The 21,964-nt window shown below is 41.0% G+C and overlaps 1 protein-coding gene across 3 annotated transcripts in view; it reads left to right on the plus strand.

Annotated features, from left to right (window-relative positions):
- LOC145346423 (activin receptor type-1-like) overlaps positions 1 to 21,964 on the plus strand; it is a 48,261-nt gene that overhangs the window by 8,694 nt on the left and 17,603 nt on the right. For 2 of the 3 annotated variants that reach the window (XM_080193596.1, XM_080193597.1), the window contains 2 exons: positions 4,539 to 4,787; positions 20,677 to 20,888. In XM_080193596.1, the coding sequence (XP_080049722.1) occupies positions 4,539 to 4,787; positions 20,677 to 20,888 (461 nt within the window). Of the gene's footprint in view, positions 1 to 4,535; positions 4,788 to 20,676; positions 20,889 to 21,964 lie in introns of all 3 variants that reach the window. The other variant, XM_080193595.1, reaches the window with a different exon arrangement.

Consider the following 21,964-nt stretch of genomic DNA (forward strand, 5'->3'; position numbering starts at 1 on the left):
GCAGGTTCTAAAATCATTTTAACCGCCTCTTATTTGAAGTCCAGAATTACTGAAACGCCTTACTGATGTGCAAGAATGTATGAACGTTATTGTACTGTACACTGTATGTATTCTACTTGATAAATTAAGCATCCACATGGAGATTATTACTCATGGTTTAAACGTCAGCAAAATCTCTGCTGCAATGATGTATCGCTGAGAGGGCAAACACGTTTCCGTTGTGCTGTCACTTTTGTCCATCCTGGGAAGCAATATGGAATAGTATATATGAAAGTTTTGCCCTTATCTAAGGAAATGCGACAGAGGCAACCACTCCCCAAACCATTGCTATATTACAAGAGATAGCATCTATCTCTTTTAGGTAAGTGGAAATTGGTTAAACAAAAAAAGTAGAACTGTCTCACAGCCTTTATATTTTTGTACTGAGCTGGACACCAGGATTGACTAGTAAGTTGATCATAACTGTGATCTAGTGATTGTTTCATAAATGGAATTAATTGTGGTAAGGTTGAGGCTTTTCTCTTTAGGAAAGAAGCTTAGAGATGACCTGATCATAAAAGACCTACAGTACAGAAGGAAGCCATTCGTCCCATTGAGCTGACGACAGTTCCACCTAGGCCTTATCCCGCAACCCCACTTATTTACCCTGCTAATCCCCTGACACTTAAGAATCAATTTTGCATAACCAATCAACCTAATCCACACATCTTTAGAATGTGGGAGGCAACCAGAGCACTCAGAGCAAACCCATGTGTATACGGGGAGAATGGGCTAACTGCACACAGTCACCCGAGGCTGGAATGGAAACCGGGCCCCTGGCGCTGAGAGGCAGCAGTGCTAACCACTGTGCCACCCTGATTGAGATCTTAAAATTCATGAATGACTGGGCAGCATAAATCTGGAGATTGAGTCCAAAAATGGGCAGACACCAAAAATACAAGATAGCTGCTCATAAATCCTACAGGGAATAATGTTGAGAAATGTATTTACTCGAGTGTGGTTGAAATCTGGAACTTGGTCTCAGAGGAAGTAATTGTGACAGACAGCTCAGATACTTTCAAATAGACAAGCATATGGTAAGTGTGGTCTGTACAAACACAAACAGGCGAGTTGGACTGAATGACTTGTTTCATTGCAGTATATTCTATGTAGCATCACTAACTTACAGTAGAAAATTTTAGTGCCACTGCCAGGATGTGGGAACCAGTCTATGCTATTATTTTCCCCACTCTGCCCAGGTTATACTGGTTGCCTTGAATTTCTCCTTGGGCTATACAACCTTTTGGTGTAATCTGACTGGAAATTTGTGATCTTTTAGTTTCTCCTATATATACATGAAAAACATACTTTTTGTATTGTAAAGGGTAGGTCATCCTGGATGAATCTTACTGAATTTTGAAGAGGTGATTGAAGTAGTGGCTAAGGGTATTGATAGCAAATTATTGACTGGCTAGGAAATTGGCAAAGAGACCAAAACTGTACACACTATTCCAGGTATGGCCTCACCAAGGCCTTGTTTAACTGCAGCAAACATCCCTGCTCCTGTACTTGTATCTTCTCACTATGAAGGCCAACATATCATTTGCCGTCTTCATCGCCTGGTGTACAAGGATAAGCAAATCTTGTTACGCACACCTCTTTCTCAATCTATAGCCATCTAGATAATCTGCCTTCCTGCTTTTGTGACCAATTTATCCACTTTATACTGTATCTGCCAAACATTTTCCCAATCGCTCAACTTGTCCAAAACTCACTGAAGCATCTCTGCATCCTTCCTCCTCACAGCTCACCCTCACATCCAGCTTTGTGTCATCTGTAGATTTGGGGATATTACATTTAGTTCCCTCGTCTAAATCATTAACGTACATTGTGAATAGCTGAGATACTAGCAATAATCCCCATGGTACCCCAGTAGTCACTGCTTGCCACTTGAGAAAAAGACTTAATTATGCCTATACTTTGTTTCTGTCAACTGGTTTTCTATCTATTTTAAAACACTACCCAAACCCATATGCTTTAATTTTGTGGGACCTTGTCAAAAGCCTTCTGAAAGTCTAAATCAACTTCATCAACGTTACTAGTTACATCCTTGAAAAATTCCAGTAGATTTGTCAAGCATGATTTTCCTTTTGTATATCCATGCTGACTCTGTCCGATCCTTCCACTGATTTTTTTTTCAAATGCTCTGCTGTTGAATCTTTTATAATAGACTGTAGCATTCTCCCCACTACTCACTTCAGGCTGACTGATCTACAATTTTTTTTTTCCTCTCCATTCTTTTTAAATAGTTAGGTTACATTAGCTCCCCTCCAATCCATAGGAAATGTTCCAGAGTCTATAGGATCTTGGAAGATGACCAACAATACATCCACTATTTCTAGAGTCATTTCCTTAACTACTCTGGGATGTAGATTATCAGGCCCTGGGGATTTATTGGCCTACAGTCCATCAATTTCCCCAACACCATTTCCCTACTAATACTGATTTCCTTCAGTTCCTCTTCCAAAAATCCAAAAATGAGTAGACACCAAAAATACAAGATAGCTGCTCATAATTCCTACAGGGAATAATGTTGAGAAATGTATTTACTCAAATGTGGTTGAAATCTGGAACTTGCTTTCAGAGGAAGTAATTGTGACAAACAGCTCAGATACTTTCAAATGGAAAATAGACAAGGCATATGGTGAGCGTGGTCTGTATGAAAATGAACAGGCTAGTTAGACTGAATGACTTGTTTCATTGCTCTATGTTCTATGTAGCATCACTAACTTACTGTAGAAAATTTTAGCGGCACTGCCAGGATGTGGGAACCAGTCTATGCTATTATTTTCCCCACTTTGTCCAGATTATACTGGTTGCTGTGTTCCCCAACGTTTTTGGTATGTTAAATGTGTCCTCCTTTGTGATGATGGAACTATTATAAATTCCCCTGTTTCTGACTGTAAGGGATCTATATTTGTCCACCAATTTTTTTCTCTTCGCATACCTATAGAAGCTTTTATAGTCAGTTTTAATGTTCGCTATAAGCTTACTCTCATACTCTATTTCCACCTTCTCAGTTCCTTTGTTCTCCTTTGTTGAATTCTAAACTGCTCCCAAATCTCAGTTCTGTTTTTTTTCTGCTCAATTTTTATGCCTCTTCCTTGGATCTATTGCTACCTCTAATATCCATTGTGGTTTGGCCACATTCTCTGTTTCATTCATCCGGTTTCCTCCCACAGTCCAAAGATGTGCGGGTTAGGTTGATTGGCCATGCTAAAATTGCCCCTTAGTGCCCTGGGATGTGTAGGTTAAAGGGATTAGTGGGTAAATGTGCAGGGATATGGGGTAGGGCCTGGGTGGGATTGTGGTCGGTGCAGACTCAATGGACCGAAGGGCCTCCTTTTTGCATGGTCAGGTTCTATAATTCTGTTGCTGTGGAGATGCCAGTGTAGGACTGGGATAGGCACAGTAAGTAGTCTCACAACACCAGATTAAAGTCCACCAGGTTTATTTGGTAGCACAAGCTTTTGGAGCACTGCCTCTTCATCAGGTGAACGAAGAGTTTGGTTCACAAACACGGCATATATAGACACAAAATCAATACAAGATAATGGTTGGATTGCGAGTCTTAACTAGTGATCAAGTCTTTACAGGTACAGACAATGTGAGTGGAGAGAGCGTTCAGCACAAGTTAAAGAGATGTTATCGTCTCCAGCCAGGACAATTAGTGAGATTTTGCAAGCCCAGCCAAGTCGTGGGGGTTATGAACATGAACCCAAGATCCCGGTTGAGGCTATCCTGTTTTATTAGCAAAGCAGTTTTATAATTTGGTTGCTACAATTTACTCCATTTATTAAATTCGATTTCCCAAACCACTATGGTTGGATTTGAACTTGTGACTGTTGGATTGCTGGTCAGGCATTAGTAACCACTGGGCCTGGCGATGAACGGCCCAGTTTCTTTATTTGAGAAATGTCACTTTAAATGTCAGTTTAGAACGTTCCATTTATTCCATCATGGTCTTAATTTCCTTTGGACACCCATTGGAAATTATGAACTGTGTCCTGTCGGGTCACTGGGTCAATGAAAAACTGTATCTCTTGTGGGAGAGCAAGACGAGGGTATGAAAAAATTGTTAGAATGACTTCTTGAGACAACGTGAAAATCTTTCACTTCAATAGAAACGTAAGAGGAACACTTCACTGGCAGATATTGCTGGCTGAAATTGTATAAGTTGACTGTCAAATATGTTGGTTGTAGATGAAATTGAGGTTTCTGTGCAATATCCTAGCAGTGTGCCATTTGCCTTTTATGTGACTAAGGCTGCGTAGCCATGTCTGCATGGGCAGGAAGAGGTGTATTAAATTCATCTCGACAACCTTTTCCCAACAAGTAAGTTTTGACCAGTTTCAGTGAGCATGATAAAAATTATAAAATCGTGTTTCTGAGTTTAATTGCGCACAAAGAGATTTGAAATGTTGAATTTAATGAAGTTTCCTTTGGCCAAATTAACTTCGTGCAATTTTGTTCTTTTTTTTGTGTGCGTGACAAAGAAGATAGCTCAAGTGTTCAGTGCATCTGTGAGGGCAGTACGTGTGGAACAGAGCCTCTTTGCAAGGGTCTGCAGTGTTTTGCTTCAGTCACACAAAATGGAGAACGTCCAGTGTTCCAGAAAGGTTGTTTTGCTACCCGTGAGCAGGTTGAAATGTCCTGCAAGCTCTCTCACTCCAAACATTCTGTCGTGCAATGCTGCAGTGATGACCTGTGTAACAGGAACATTACCGCGATGCCCCTTGTTTCTCCAGGTAAGAATGAGAATGTTTTGCTTTGTTCTGTGATCAACATGGGGGTCAATATATATATTGCTGTTTGCCTGAAAGCGTCAGTTTATTCCAGAAAATCCCACTCTGGTGTCTTAGGGTAGTGGCACACTTGCTGAGTGCTTCATAGATCGCATATCCCATGCCTCTGGATTACGGGTGCCGACATTGCCACTGTGCCATCTTTTTCATTACTCCCCTTCATCAGATTCTGCTGCAGCCGTGGGCTGTTGAAATGAAACATGCATTTTTTTACTGACGGGACCACAAAGGATAACATTTTTTTGAATAATGAACTGCAATACGTTACCCTATACTCAATATATTTCATAGCCTGATCAACCTGCAGTAATTGGAGGAATATTTCAGTTTTAAAAGCCCCTGAATAGCCTGAATGAATTTATGTAATTTACAATTGCTCTGCCCATTGCATTAAATTGATAAATATTTTGAAAGCTTAACTCTTTGATATTACAACCATTTTTAAACTTTGAGGTTTCTCCTTCAAGTAACCAATGTTACTACTCTGTAACAAGAATGAGTGTGGATTCAGTTGCAGCCAATTCATATGACTTTTTAAAACCTTTTGTGAGGTTTTAAAGATGGTAGATGAATGCAAAATAACCATAGAAAACCAGAGGTAAAACCATAGATATTTGACACAACAGCATGGTAATTTATTTGCTGTTTTGTCTTATGGATAGGATATTCCATACCAATATTGTGTTGACAGCGAGTACGGGAAATCGTCCAGTAAGAAAGTTATTTACTCTTACTCGGGTGTATTGTCTGAAAAGCACGTCATATTTCCCTTACTCAGGAGCTGATATTTTTTCTATTATTTGCCCTTTTTTGAATGGTTGATTAATTTTCCTACAAGTCTGACCAACGTACACATGAAAGGGAAAGATGTAGTCAAAGGTGTAAAGCTTTTCAGCCTAAGGCCTAAGGAGTAAATCAAATAAATAGTGGGTCTCTGATCTTTTCATTGCCTGCATTATTGACATTCATTGCAATCTGTGCAGGTTCTAAAATCATTTTAACCACCTCTGATTTGAACTCCAGAATTACAGAAGAGCCTTACTGCTGAGCAAGAATGTATGAATTGTATTGTACTGTACAATATGTGTTCTACTCGATTGTTAGACATGGTTTAAATGTCAGCAAAGTCTCTGCTGCAATGATCTTTACAGAGAGTGCAAACATGTTTTAGTTGTGCTGCCACTTTGATCCAGCCTGGAAGCCAGTATAATATAGTCCAACCTTGAAAGGTTGGCCTTTATCTAAGAAATTTGACACAGGCAGCCATTCCAAACCATTGATATATTACAAGAGGTGGCGTGTATCTCTTTAAGGTAAATGGAAATAGTTTGTACAAAAAAGTAGAATTGTCTCAGCCTTTGTAACGGTGTACTGAGCAATACACCAGGGTTAATTGCGTTACATTGAAATCTAGTGATTGTTTCATAATTGGGATTAATATTGGGTAAGATTGAATGAATAGGTTGAAGTACTTTTCTTTACAAAAGAAACTTTATAGTGACTGGTAGAAGTCTTAAAATTCATGAATGACTAGCAGGATAAATCTGGAGACTATCTAAAAATGGATAGGGCCAAAACATAAATCATAGAGGAAATATGAGAAATTTCTTTACACTGACAGTAGATGGGATCTGAAACTCGCCAATATAAGAAGTAATTGAGGAAATGGCTCAGATGTTTTCAAAAGGAAAATAGATAAGCACGAGAGAAAGGGTATAAAGAGATATGCTGAAAGTCTAGAGTAAGTAAATAGAACGATAGGTGGTGAGTCTGGACTATATGAACAGGAACTGAAGGGCTGCTTTTTCTTCTGTACATTCTATGTAGAGCCACTAACTTCCAGTGAGGAATTTCAGCTGCGCTGTCCAGATTTGGGAACCAATATATTCTGTTTTTGCCCCCATCCTGCCCTTGAATTTTCCCTTGGAGCGTACAACTTTTTGATGGAATTTGAATCACCTGATAAAAAAGATGTACTTAACAGCAATTTGATCATAATTGTTAATTAGGATAAACTAAGTTCAGGACCAAACATTTTTTTAAAATTTGCAATAAAAACCTTTGGAATTACCTGAAGGGGTATTAAAAGTGATGAGTGCAATAGAAGGACATAACAGGAGATATATGTTGAAGATCACATGATGAAACTTGAGGAATAATTTGGAAAATGATGCAGGGGAGCAGAAAATGTATTAAATAGTTTCTTCTTAATTGAAGTGTGGTCAAATTTCAGATAATCACTTTCCTCTGAAATCTCCAATCAAAAGAAACATCAGTAAAGTTTGTTAACAAAGCTCTTGGATATCAAGAGTTCTGAAAACAAATTGCAAGTTCCTGCCAAATGTTTCCGAGTAAAATCCCCAATATTTGATGCCCACATTTGAAATGTGGCAGTTACTCATCATAGATCCCCTACAGTGCAGAAAGAGGCCATTCGGCCCATTGAGTTTGCACTGACTCTCTGAAAGCACATCCCATCCAGGCCTTCCCTTCGGCCCTATTCCCATAACACCACATATTCACCATGGCCAACCCACCTAACCTGCGCATCTTTGGACTGTGGGGAGAAACCAAAGTCACCCAGAGGAATCTCACGTAGACACGGGGAGAACGTGCAAGCTTCACAGACACCCAAGGCTGGAATTGAACCTGGGCCCTGGTGCTGAGGGGCAGCAGTGCGACCACTGTGTCAACCATGCTGCCCAATTGGTCAGAATATAGTAACAATTACACATTGGCATTGACTTTAATCTTAAAGTTCACATGTAAGTGCATTATTTACTTTGGGCAGGAACAGCTTTACTTGTTTACCTGTAACATTTTAAAATTGAAATACACATGAACAACAGCTTGTTTTAAAAAATATATTTTATATTGAACAAAATTTTGCATTTGTAAAGGGTAGGCCATGCCTGATGACTCCGAGGTTTTGAAGAGGTAACTGCAGTAGTGGCTAGGGGAATTGACAGCAAATTATTGACCTGGTTAGGAATGGCAGGAGGTAACATTGGTACAGTAATTAACAGACCTGGTAGTCCAACAGAAATCTGTGTTTAGGTCTCAAGTATTCATTATTTATTAATGATTTAGACAATGGAGTAGGAAGTCACATATCCAAGTTTGCCAATGGTACAAAGAAAGGGCTGCTTTGTAAGCAAAGTGGAGACATAACATTACAAATTCATACTGATAGAACATGCAAACCTTTGGCAATTGGATTTCAATGTAGGCAAATGTGAAGCCATCCACTTTGAGCTAAAGATGAAAAGTACAGGGTACTTTCTGAATGTTGGAAAACTAAGAACAGTTATCAAAAGAGACTTTGGGGCGCAACTACACGGCACATTGGAATGGCATGAGCAGGTGAAGAAAATAGTCAAAATAACTGTTGAAATTCTGGCCTTTATATCTGGAGGATTAGTATACAAGTTGTTAGACATCATGCTTCCTCTTTGCAAAGCACTGGTTAGATAATTTGTGGAGTATTGTGTGGAGTCCTGGACACCACACCTTCGGAAAGGTCTTGGAGGAAATGCAGCATAGAATTGCCAGAAAGATGCCTAAACACCTACAGTTAAATTAGCATACAAGAACATGAGGAGTAGGATGAGGGGTAGGCCATTTAGCCCATTGAACCTGCTACCCCACTGTTCAGTAAAGAAATGCCTGGTCTGATTGTAGCCTCACCTGGCTTTCCTGTCAGCCCTCCTCCTGACCTAGACTTCACTGTAGACCAAATATCAGTTTAAATCTACCTTGAATAATATCACCTTGAATATGACCCTGTCTCCACTGTTCTCTGAGGTTGGGAATTCCAAAGTGTGATGACTCTTTGAGAGAAGAACAATCCCCAATTTAACATCCATCTTAAATGGGCAATTCTGTATTTTGGAAGTACGGCCTCTCATTCTAGATTCCCCGAAAAGGAAGTATTTTCTCAACACCAACCCTGTCAAATAAAGTGTCTCAGGTAAGGAACAGGGAGCGGAGGAAAGAAGAGGTTCTAAAGAGAGAGAGGACAAGGTGAGATCCCCAGTTAAGAAAGAGGAGCAGAAAAAGAGACAATAAGCAGGGCTACAGTGGACAGACCTTAAGTGGAGAGAGCTCAGGATAAGCCCTGGCAATTGAAGATTGGTGACTCCACACGGTGGCCTGTTGGAGTGAAGGTAGCAGTAGTATTCCTGTTGGCAGGTCCGAGTTATGCATTGTAAGTTGGTGCTGAAGTGCAGATTCATAAATCCACAGAAATGGAGAAATGATTGAAACCCCACAAAGTGGACATCATTGAAGTTGCCTGGAATTGGAGTGATGTTTAGAGAGAATTCCAAGGCCAAAGAAATTGAAGATTGAAAAGCCTCGGAGTTTCAACAAGACTAGTTGATTCAGTGTTTACTGACATCTGGATGGGTTGTTGCGAGATCTGTGTCTTGGCTGCATATGCTATTTATTCTGCAATGTGGTGCATTCAATCTGTTTGCCTCTTAAATATTATGTATTGAGTATACAATAGATATTGTAAATGGGTTTTCTATTTATAACCTTGTATATAGTAAAGTTGATTATTGTTTGTTTGAATGCTGTGGAGTTTTGTGGCTTTATTGTCTTAGCATGTGGGTGGTTCATTCAGGCTTTCAAATCAACATATTGTGGATTAATTGCTGAGGAAATAGATTTCCACGGTCAACTTTATTACACAGAATGGCTTTGTCAATTGCTATGACTTTTCTGGAGAGAAAAGATTTATCTGAGTGATTTGCAGTAATTAGCCAAGGCTAGAAAAATCACAATAGCAGAAATGTTGAAGAAGAGATTAAGAAAGCAGAGCATTTGGAATTAGAAGAAAAACTTGATATAGATATACACTAGCCAGGTTTAACAAGAATTCAGTTGTAGATGAAAAGGCTTGAGATAAAAAGAAGGAAAACAGAGAGAAATATAAAAGCTTGGAATGGAAAAGTTTGAACTTAAACCCCAGAGAGATGTTAGCAAGGGAGGAAAGAGATAAAGAAAGAGAGAACTCAAAGCGTGAACTGGCAAAAGGAAAACTTGGGATATGGGAGAGAGAGAGTCTGATAGTTCAAAAGTTGGGACCCACTCTGAGCTTTGATATAGTGAAGAGTCTTTGCATGGTGTCTAAATTCATTGAAGATAGAATTGAAAAGGTGATGTAACAAGGATTCTTTTTAATTAAAGGTACAATTTCTATTTTTTTCTGTTTCTGGCTGGATTTCCAAAAGAAAAATTGAAACCATTTAATGATAACGGAGACGATTACAATACATAACTTGCATTCCATTAGATGAAATAAAGACATACACTCAATCACCTCTTCTCTAACCCAACTTTGCAAATGTTCCTGAGATGAGACAATGCAATTCTCTGTTCTAAAACAATGACTGCACCAGACATGGACTAATATTTCTCTGGAATATGCAGCCAGCAGGGAACTATCTTTTTTAGCAAGCAGGAGCGAGGCCAAGAATGCTGTATTGAAACAGGTGGCTGAAACACTTTACCCTCCCTGTCTGTGTCTAGGAAGTGTTATGCCCAGATATGCTAAGTCACAAGCTTCAGAAGAGAATCCTACTGCGTACTGAGTTCTTTTGAGGACAAAATATAGTTGCATGCAAATTTCTACACTGAGGAAGGCAACTGCATAAAATGTCTGCAAGATGGAATTAATGCATCAAGACCAGTCAAGGAATAGCTAACCATATAGTCCTTTGTTTTATTATCTTCATGAGCTGTTTAAAGAAAACTCTTAAGTCCATCCTTTTGTTCTGCCATCTGTACTTGTGTGTGCATGTGCGCATTGCCTGGATGAACGTGTGTGCTGTATGAATGGTAGTTGTGATTTACCTGGTTTGTGTTAATTTGGGAATTGGTTTCAGTAAACTTGTTCTGTGTTTAACTTACCAAAACTCACCTAATTGTTTACAATCTGCAAGCGTAAATAATGGAACTCATGCCATATCAACAAAGCGTAGCCTCTCAACTTAAGAAAAAACCTGTTGCAGTCACACGTGGGGAGGCACAATGGGGGAGTCATTTCAGTCCTCCTCCTCCTGCTCCTCCTCCTGCTCCTGCTCCTCCTCCTCCTGCTCCTGCTCCTGCTCCTCCTCCTCCTGCTCCTCCTCCTCCTGCTCCTCCTCCTCCTCCTCCTGCTCCTGCTCCTGCTCCTCCTCCTCCTCCTCCTCCTCCTCCTCCTCCTGCTCCTGCTCCTGCTCCTGCTCCTGCTCCTCCTCCTCCTCCTCCTGGTCCTGCTCCTGCTCCTGTGGTTGTGACACACATTTGGAGACTTGAACCTGAGATTGATCCCACTGATGAGAGAATTGGATGGGCTAAGTAACTTGTTCCTGACAATTAAAAAACAACACATTGCTATATTTCTTGGATTTAGAATACGGAAGTGCTAGAATGTCCATATTTAAAGCCAGTACCCTTTTAAAACAGCTGGAGGTTACTTCCAATAATTTCAAGATTCTGTTCCTTGAGTTGAAAAGTGTGGCTAAGGAGCTGGAGTTAGTTTTGCCCAAAATCCAGAAAACATGATATTTTAAAACACTTCTGGTTCTGGAAAATTGCAACAGACAGCCTAGCTTTAGTGAAATTGCAACTAGAATAAAATCAGCTAGAGCTAAAGTTTCAAGCAAGGGAGAGAGAAAAAAGAAAGCAGAAAGAGAGGGGGATGAAGGAATGTGAGTTGGGAAGGTGGGGAGAAAAAGTAGGAAGAGAGAGGAAAAAGGGAGAGAGAGAAAGCTTTCTAAAGAAGACAACGTGAAAGAGAGATAAGACTCCATGTTATGCGTAGGGAGGTTGAAGCAATTGAGACAGGCTGGAAAGTAAGACCCCGTAAAGTCCAAGATGTCCCAGAGCCTGAAGAGGCTGGCAAAGCCAGCAGGGATGTACAGAGACTCAGGACAGAGAGGGGTTTCAGGGCCCTACAAGGGGCAATAGAACCCAAAGGGTTGAAGTGGCTAGGGAAAAGCTACTTGAATTTAAAAAGGTTGAAGCCTGGCCAAGAGAAATAAAGGGGTCAGATAGGACGTGAGGGAGTGAAATGGGCCAGCCAGGCAGGCTCTGATCCTGGCTAATGATTGAGATTGTCCACAAGCTCTCATCATGAAGGAAATCTTTCCCTAATCTGAACAGGCTGAAATGTATAGTAAGTGGGAGAGCAATAGGAAGCTGAGAAACTCGGGGACCCCTTCTCAGGCCAGAAAGGAGAGTTCTGAGGGAGGGAGTAAAGCCCAAAATCCCATATTTCTAGTGCTATGAGGCAGGAAACCTTTGTGCTTCTTGCTAGAAGTTGAGGGGAAAGCCCGTAGGATTTATTGAGGCATATAGACTCTACATTGATACGGAGAGTCAGGCACAGAGCATAGCAGAGAAGGCTATGACTCTGACCACAGCAGCAAGGCCCTGTTCTCATACCTTTGTCAGTGCATGTGAGTTTCATAAAGTCCCTCAGAGTTAAAGATATTGAGTGAAAGGTGAAGGTGTCCCATTTTCCCCAGAGCAAGGCACGTAACCCTGTAGTCATACTGAGGGATATTATAGAATCGTAGAATTTCTTCAGTGCAGAAGGAGCCATTTGGCCATCAAACCTGCATTGACAACAATCCCACCAAGGGTCTATCCCCATAACTCCACGTATTCCCCCCGCTGACAGTCAGAGATAACTTAGCATGACCAATCCATCTAACTTTGGAGTGTGGGAGAAAACCGCAGTACCTGGAGGAAACCCATGCAAACATGGGGTGAACATGTAAACTTCACACAGACAAGACTGGAATTGAACTCAGCTTCCAGTTGTTCCAGGTCCCTGGTGCAGTGAGGCAGCAGTGTTAACCATTGGGCCATCATGCTGTCTTATTTCAGAGGGGTGACATGATCTTTCTCTCAGAATGCAAGCCAAAGTGCTCGTAAAGGATGTTACAAAGAGTGCAACTGGCATGCAGCTTTATATTTGGACCTGTGACCATGGGAACTGTGCCTTGTTACCTTTAGACAGGCTGACCTGCTCCTCAGCAGTGACTTGGTGGAATCCAAGAAGGCAGCATCCTGAGTAGTGTTGGAGAAGACGAGATGGATGAGGTTAGGGAGACCGAGCAGCTGTACGAGAAAGTCCCTGACATTTTTCATGACTGTATAGTAACCCAGTCTGTGGCCAAACAAGGCCATCAGAGGAGGCCAAACAGGCATTGTTTGGCAGATGACCCTCCCGTCAGGTTATCCAAAATGTTTTTGGAGGTTTAGGAGAACCTAAGGATGGAATGAGTAAGTCTTCCTTTGTTGTGGCTCAGCAATCTGATCCACTGTTTAAAAAGCTAGCACAGAGTGCCCAAACCCAAGGTGAAGCAAAGTGAATCACAGAGTGCTGTTATTTTTCAAAATAAGGTACTGATGAGAAGTGGAGACCTTCTCAGAGACATGCAGATGAAGAGCAGGTAGTGAGATGTTGAGATTCCAAGGGGAAATGTTGAGGCTTGCCTGCAAAATCCTGAAAGCTGAATGTAGAATAATAGAATCCTACAGTGCAGAAGAAGGCCATTCGGCTTATTGAGTCTGCACCAACCACAATACCACCCAGGCCCTATCCCCATAACCTCATGCATTTACCCTAGCTAGTCCCCCTGACACTAAGGGGCAATTTAGCACGGCCAATCCACCTAACCCACACATCTCTGGACTGTGGGAGGAAACCGGAGCACTTGGAGGAAACCCCCACACACATGGGGAGAATGTACAAACTCCACACCGTGTGGGAATCATGTAGGTATAACTGATTCATCCTCCTGGAGGAAGATAGCCCCTACCATGAGGTTGTTAGCATTGATGGCTACTTCATATGCTTCATTGTACTCTGGAACTGGTAATATTGGAATGTTTGATAGCATGACTTTCAGCCTCTAAAGCTGTATGGGATTTCTCTGTTTACACCACATTCACAATTATCTGTCATAGGTCTGTTCGTGGGCCAATACTGAAGTTAATGACAAACTTGTTGGTAGAAACTGTGCATCGCTAGGAAATTCTTCCTGTTTCGTTGTTGGGATATGAAAATTTGTTACTGTCTGTACCATCACAGCTCTGGGCTGTCTTTGCCCCACCACGACCCTAAGTAGGCCAGCTGAGCCTTTACAAATTTGCTTTTTCCAAGACTCACCACTAGGTCAGCTAACTATAACCTTTGGAAGAGAGCTTCCAGTTCTTCTCGGGGCCTTTCCCAGGAATTTGGAAGATGGTTGAATGCGGAATTAAAAACCAAAACTGATGAACATTCATTGTGATAAGAGCAATGAAATTCTTGAACTTCGATGCAGTCTGAAGAACAGAAAAGAACAGCTGTACGGTTAGAAGAGCAGAACCTGAAAAGCAGATTAGGGATCAACCATGGAGGAAAGATTCCAAAATGAAAAGGATGATGCCCATGGGAAGTTATTAAACTTACATAAGGGTTCCGCAGTTGACTCAAACAGAGTTAACCAAAGTCATCAGAGCAGTTGCTGAGCCGAATGAAAAGATTAATGACATAGAAACAAAATTGGAAAATGAGTACACAAATATTTGGAAGAAATTGTAAAAGGAAAGTGATGAAAGTTCAAATTTTCAAGCATCTGCAAGAAAGATATAAACGTGCAGGGTGCTGTGGCGCATCTTTTGAATAAAAAACGACTTATTGAAGAAACATCCCCTGATGTAGGTTTATTCATCTGGTTGAATCAAAACAATGAAATAACAAAATCTTGAAGTCAGGCAAAGAATATAGTTTGCAAGGCAATTGTGAATCGGACATGCATGCATCCCTCAGCAAAGCGGGACTCACTGAAGGCATGTTTCCATCAACAGGGGAGAAGAATGAGAAGAAAACCATTGCTTTTCTCTATTGGAAACTTGTGCAAAGTTCATTTGTATCCTATAGCGTGGCAAATGTTAATCCGTACATGAAGAGAAGAAGACTACTATAGTATTGGTTTGCAGTTGCACCAGATAGGTTGAAAAATCCGTGGCCCAGAATAGAAATACAAGTCGGCTGTGGTGAATGTGTTTCTAAAGAAAACTTTACCGTATCCTCATTGTTTTTGATCAACCACAACAAGATTACTGGGAAAAAACGTATAATTTTTGCTGTTGAGATTAAAGAAAGTGTGTAAGTGAAAAGGCAGGTTCTGTGTTTTAATTCTGATATTTAATTCCTGTCAATCATTCTTGTTACATGTACTAGCTTTTGTTTTGGTTAAGCCTTTGTGCCATTATAGCATAACATAAAACAGAAAGTTTATCTGTACAGTTTATGATGAGATATTTGTTACATGTTTATGATGAATAATTGTGAAGAAATTGTAATGCCAAAATGAAGAAACCTTGACCATGGTGAGGTTCTCTTCTGCCAAGGGGGTCGTTGTTATGTGATCCAATTTACCCGTTCATGAAACATAACAGAAACAAGTTCCAGCAGCCTCGGTGTTCCGTGTACATGTGGGTCAAGAGCGGTGGTTCATGCACAGTCTGGTGTTTTTGTAATTCTTCAGGCAAAGCACTGACCCATTGTGCCTGCACAATATGGTGCAGCAAGTAATAAGGAAGACGAATGGAATCTTGACATTTATTGCTGAAGGAATAGAATACAGAAGTTGCTACAAGGCATTTGTAAGACTGTACTTAGTGTGGTTTTGAATCCCTGCTCGAGGAGGGATGTAGTTGTATTGAAGGCAGTTCAGAGAACGTTCACTAGATTGGTTCCAGAGATGAGAGATTTGTCTTGAGAGATCAGGCAGTTTAGGGCTATACTTTCTGGATTCTAGAAGAATGTGATATCTAATTGAGGTGTAAAAGATGATGAGGGGGATCGGCAAAGTAGAGGACGTTTCCTCTTATAGGCAATCTAGAATTAAAGGTCATAGTTTCAGGTTAAAGGGTGGTGGATTTAAAACAGATGAGGAAACATTCCTTCTTTCAAAGGGTAGTGAGTCTGTGGAATTCAATACCCCAAAGTGTGGGGCATGCTGGGACTTTAGAGTAAATTTGAGGAAGAGGTGCATGGATTTTTAATTAGTATGGGTTTGAAGGGTCACGGAGAACGGGCAGGAAAGTGGAGTTGAGGTCAAGATGAAATCAGCCATAATCACATTAAATGGTGGAGCAGGCTCGAGGGGCTGAACTGCCTACTCTTCCTAGTTCTTATGACTTTTGCAAATAAGAAAACCATGGTAATGTAATCAAGACTGAGACACCATAATCTGAAAGAGCCCTAAGGAACGGCCAAAGAGAAACTCCTGTTAAGGAGGAGCAGGGTAAAAGGTTGCAAGCACAAAAAGGGCTGTGATTGGCAAAAGAGGACTCAGGAGAAGGTTGATAACTCTGCTACAGGCCACACTGGGGCAAAGGTAATCCATTGGAATAGAAACCCAGGGAACAGAGTCTCAGGAGATTATTTTGAAAGCCTATGAAGTGGACTGCCATCCAAGCTGGAGCAACTTGTGGAGAGAATTCCAAATCTAGATAGAATCATGGAAACCCTACAGTGCAGAAAGAGGCCATTTGGCCCATCGAGTCTGCACCGACCACAATCCCACCTAGGCCCTACCCCCATATCCCTACATATTTACCTGATAATCCCTCTAACCTACGCAACTCAGGACACTAAGGAGCAATTTTTAGATGGCTATATCAAGGCTCCCTCGTTGTCATTGGGTCAAAATCCTGGAAGTCTCCTCTTAATAGTACTATGGATATACTTCGAACACCTGGGTTGCAGCAGTTAATGAAGTTGTTTCACCACCACCTTCACAAAGACAATTAGCCGCTGGCAACAGATGCCGCCTGACTTGCAACACTTGAATCCCATGAGAGAATAGAAACTAGCTGAGTATTAGGTGGAGGTAATAAGAAAGATGACATTCTGCTTTGTCAGACTTGGAACCATAGAAAAGTTCTGGCTCAGAATTCAGCCCATTGTGTCTGCACCAGCCAAAAAAGAAAATAAAAGGACATGCTGCTTATCTTAATCCCACTTCTAGCACGTCTTCCGTTGCCTTGCAACTTGAAGCATTACAGCTGCAGCAAATCCCAGTACCTTATAATAGTTGTGTTTCAGCCTCGACCACCAACTTAGGCAATGAAAATCTTTCCTTGTATTGCAGTTTTCAAGCCCAGGCAACATTCTTGTAAATCTCCTTTCTGCACTCTCTCCGGAGCAATTATGTGATGACCAGAACTGTGTACGCGATTCCAGCTTTGGCCTAACCAGCATTTTATTCCAGCATTACATTCTTACTTTTGTATTCAATACTTCATCCTATAAGGGAAAAGCATTCCATATGCCTTTTTTTAACCACTTTATCCAGCTGTCCTGCTACCTTCAGGAACGTGTGGATATACGCTCCAAGGTTTCCCACTTCTTCTATCTCTGAGTATCTCCCCATTTATATTCCTATGCTTTGTTTGCCCTCCCCAAATGCAGTACTGCACACTTTCCAGATTGAATTCCATTTGCCAGCTTTCTGCCCATGCATCCAAACATTTGTATAATTCTAGAAATAACAGCTGTGCTCTTCGCCGTAAAATACATAGCCAGTTTTTCAGCAGATTTCCCATTCACCCTTCTCTCATTTAAATCCGAATAATTAATATATACAACAAACAGCGAAGGCTCCAACACTATGCCCTGTGGAATGCCACTAGAATGGCTTTCCATTTGCAAACAAATCCATTGACTGTACCATTTTTTCCTGTCACTATTTTGGATCTAAGTAGGCATTTTTCTTTATGCCATGGGATCTCATTTGGAAAGTTGCCAAGTACTAATAATCTTAGTGATAGCACTTGGGTTATGTCAACAAGCAGCTATTGAAACTTCTAGAACAGATTTGAATTTCAACTCTCAGACACTCTGGCTGGAATTTTACTGTCTTGCCCACCAAGTCGGCACGGTAACACTGTGGTTAGCACTGCTGCTTCACAGCTCCAGGGACTGGGGTTCGATTCCCGGCTCGGGTCACTGTCTGTGTGGAGTTTGCACATTCTCGTTGTGTCTGCGTATGTTTCCTCCAGGCGCTGCGGTTTCCTCCCACAGTCCAAAGATGTTCAGGTTAGGTTGCTTGGCCATGCTAAAATTGCCCCTTAGTGTCCTGGGATGTGTAGGTTAGAGGGATTAGCGGGTAAATGTGTAGGGGTATGGGGATAGGGCCTGGTGGGATTGTGGTCAGTGCAAACTCGATGGGCCGAAGGGCCTGTTTCTGCATTGTAGGGTTCTATGTTCTAAAGTCAATCAAAGAGCGAGCGTGGGAAGGTCCGTTGACCTCAGATAGGATTTTATGGTTTCCAGATGAGCGAGGCTATAAAATCCTGCCCTTAGTGTTTAAAGAGCTGGCTATTTCAATAACTTGACAGTTCTTCAGGCATTATTCACCCTTCAAGTTCATTTCCATCCTTTCTGAAGATCCATAACTCCCACAGTGTGGGATAAGGCCCTCACTCCAATGAAGATGAAGTCTTTGAACTCCACGCTGAGTTTATATAGTCCTGCTGAACCCTCATATGGGAGTTATGCCATGCCCCTTTTCACCTACTGACAAAATGGAATCTGTCAGAAATAGGGGTGTGTATTTCGAATCCAGGTCCTACCCGTTTTTTTTTAATTTCTGGAACCTCCTCCACACTCTGAAAATCCACCTAGTGTGTCAGCTTATAAATAATTTAGTGAAAGCTTTTGGGATCTAAAATAAAGTAAACTGGGATTACTCAGCTGTGTAATATGCAGTTATCAGTCAATTCTAAGTGAATATGTATGATCAGATAGAGTCTGTAAAAAATTGAAAATGCTGGGAATATGCAGCAGGTCTGGCAGTATCTGTGGAAAGTTAATGTGACTCCAGAACTTGAGACAGGTAGAAATATGATTAATTTTATACCATTGGAAAGGAGAATGGGGAGGAAGAATAAAAGGAAAGATTTGGGATAGGGTAATAATGTCATGGAACAAAATGAGGATGATAATTATAGTAAAAAAAAATACATTTGCCCAGGATGAGCATGAATAGTAGAATAATGAGCAATCCTTTCCAAAAGCAAAAAAAGAAAAACTGGATTCAAACATGGGAAAAAATGGATCACAGAGTTCATGGTCTGACAATGCTGAACTCGAACCCAGAGGTGCCTAATTGGAAAATGAGGTGGTATTCATTGAGCTTGTGTTGAACTACACTGGAACACTTGGGCAGGTTAAGAACAGAAGACAAACATGAGAGCACCTGAAATCCAGCTGTTTGCAGTTTGAAGTTCTGAAAAATTGCAATTGGAATGCGAAATCCTTCAGTAATTGGATACTGTGGCTTTTGCACATGCCCTCACCTGCATTCTTTCAACTGTTAGAACTGATAACTACTAGTTAAAAAGTCAGTGTAAAGTCACAATAGTAATTTTGCATAATATCGCTGAGCAGTACAGTAATTCCAGACTAATGCTTACTTTCCAACAACAAAATTGTGCCACACAATTGTGAATGTTCATTCTTGATTTTTCCTTTCCAGTCAGCTTCCAGCTAGAAAGAACATAAGAAGCAGGAGTAGGCCATCTAGCCCTTCGAGCCTGCCCCGCCATTCAATAAGATCATGGCTGATCTGAAGTGGATCAGTTCCACTTTCCCGCTTTCTCCCCATAATCCTTAATTCCCTTGTCTATCAAAAACCTACCTACCCGTGACTTAAATATATTTAGCGAGGTAGCTGACCTGTACATTAATTCCAGGCCAAGATTGCCAAGCTTTTATTTGAATGAATGGGATGAACCTGTATTTACGTGAAGAGGGACATCCCTCTGGTTTCTGTTTTAATAAGTGATAGACTTGTCAATTAATTGGGCAGCTGTAGGTTATGAGCAGTGGAGTTCTGGATGACCTGAAATACACAGAGGGTGGAGAATGGGAAGTTATTCAGGAGAGCAATCAAATAGTTGCATCTAGAGTTGATGAGGTCATGGATTTACAGAAGCAGATTTGGTTATGTAGGCGTTATGACAGGCAGTGGCACAGAGACCAAAGTACACTACCTTTGTGATGAAAATTACATGGGGTCAGAAACTGAGTTTTGAGCTGAGATACGGATCAGATTAATTATGTTGTAGACGTAACAGATGAGCAAACTGAAGCACTGGTGAATGCAGGCTTCAGCTAAGAAGAGGCAAGGTGCACAGTTTAGATTTGACCGAGTTTGGTAACTACGTGGCCATGCTTTGGGAAGTAGCAGAAGCAGGTTCATGTGGATTATGTTGTGGGGAAAATGGGAGAACTGTTTGAAGCATGGTTGATTTGGAGGTCTCATTTTGGCAAATTTGTATCAAGCAACATGCAGCAAAAGGAGTTGTATGGAGATGAGGTGCAGATCAGCCTGTATCTGACTCCAAACCCACAGCAGTGTGGGTGACAACTTCCCCCTGAAATGACTGAGTAAGCCACTCAGTTCAAGGGCAGTTAAGGATGGGAACAAATGTTGCCTTTGCCAGTGATTTCCGCATCCCGTAAGAATTTTAAAAAAGTAGACAGGATTCCAAGCGACTATTTGTGAAACAGCCCATACAGAACCCTAGCCTAGATCCAGTTCCTTCACCCTTGCTCTTTGTTTTCCTACATATTGATTGCAGTTAGATCTAACACTTTACTCGAGGAACTTCTCTGAAGCACTATTGAAACGTAAAACGTATCTTCTCTTTCATATCTATATAGATGCGCATCTGCTGTTTGAAATTTTCTTTCTTTTAAACAAAATATTAAAACTGCCTGCAAGCTGTGACGGAATGAAGTGGATTAATTTTGTTTCTTTTTATGTTTCAGCCCCAAAAGGTGAGCCAATCGACTACAGTGTGGAGACATTAATCATTTTTGTAGTTAGTCCAGTGATAGTGCTGATTGTTTTGTCTGTCGTTGCTGTTCTGATTTGCCGCAAAATTCATCAGAACAGGATGCAACGGTTACATACACATGACACTGAAAATGGAGCAATTGATGGCCTTATAGCTTCCAACGTAGGAGACAGTACGCTTGCGGTAATCAGTTTTTTCTGTTTAAATTCTTTGAATCAAATGGAAATTGTTTAAATGCGAGCAATGTGTAGACTGCAGCTGCGTAGGAGAATGCTGTTAAGTGTAAAAATATATAATTAGTTCACTAAATTGCAGCATAGAACAAAGTTTGTTTTTACAATATTTGGTATGGAAAATATGGATGGGATAGTGTTTAAAGGCAAATGCTTTCAAAATAAGGTTCAAAGACCATAACATTAATTTCCTTTCTTGCAAATGAAATCCTTAAATTTGATTGTGCTCATTGGCATATAAATAGTAAAATGGTGGTAAGAGGAGTTTGGCCGATTAGGGACCAAGAAGGGGATTCGTGCAGGGGAACGTCCCTGAGGTACTAAATAAATACTTGCATCTGTCTTGCTGAGAAAGAAAATGATGCTCAGGTCATGCTAAAAGTAAAGGTAAAGTTGCCATAGTCCCTGGTGACCATAGGCTGCTCTCTCCTTTTGAGGGGGAGAGCTGACTGGTGGTGATTTCATCTGTGGATCACCACACCTCAGGCAAGGGGCAAGATTGAGAAGGCAGGGTCTTCATGAATAACCTCAGACAGTCCGGGAATTGAACCCATGGTTGGTGTCACTCTGCATCATGAACCAGCCGTAGAGCCAACTGAGCTGACTTGTTTAAAAGTGATGTAAAAATAAGCCCAGCAACTGTGGGTCAGTCGAGGAAACGTTTGGAAGTGATCATTCGGGATAAATGGATGTCGCTTGAACAAATGCTGATTAGTTAAGGAAAACCAGCATGGATTTGTCAAAGGCACACCATGTTTAACTGAGTTGCTTGAATTTTTTGATGCAGTAACAGAGAGGGTTGATGAAGTTGAATGGTTCTAAAAGGCATTTGATAATGCCACACAGTAAACTTGAGTAAAGTTAGAGCTCATAAATAATAAAGGGGGCAATAATAACATGGATACAAAATTGGCCGAGTGACAGGAATAAAGGGTAGTGATGAACCATGTTTTTTGGACTGGAGGAAGGTTTATAGTGGAGTTTCACAGGGATTGGTGTTAGGGCCCCTGCTCTTCCTGATGTATA

This window comes from Carcharhinus amblyrhynchos, chromosome 8, assembly GCF_965287045.1.
Source record: "Carcharhinus amblyrhynchos chromosome 8, sCarAmb.v2.hapA, whole genome shotgun sequence".
Classification (NCBI taxonomy): Eukaryota; Metazoa; Chordata; class Chondrichthyes; order Carcharhiniformes; family Carcharhinidae; genus Carcharhinus; species Carcharhinus amblyrhynchos.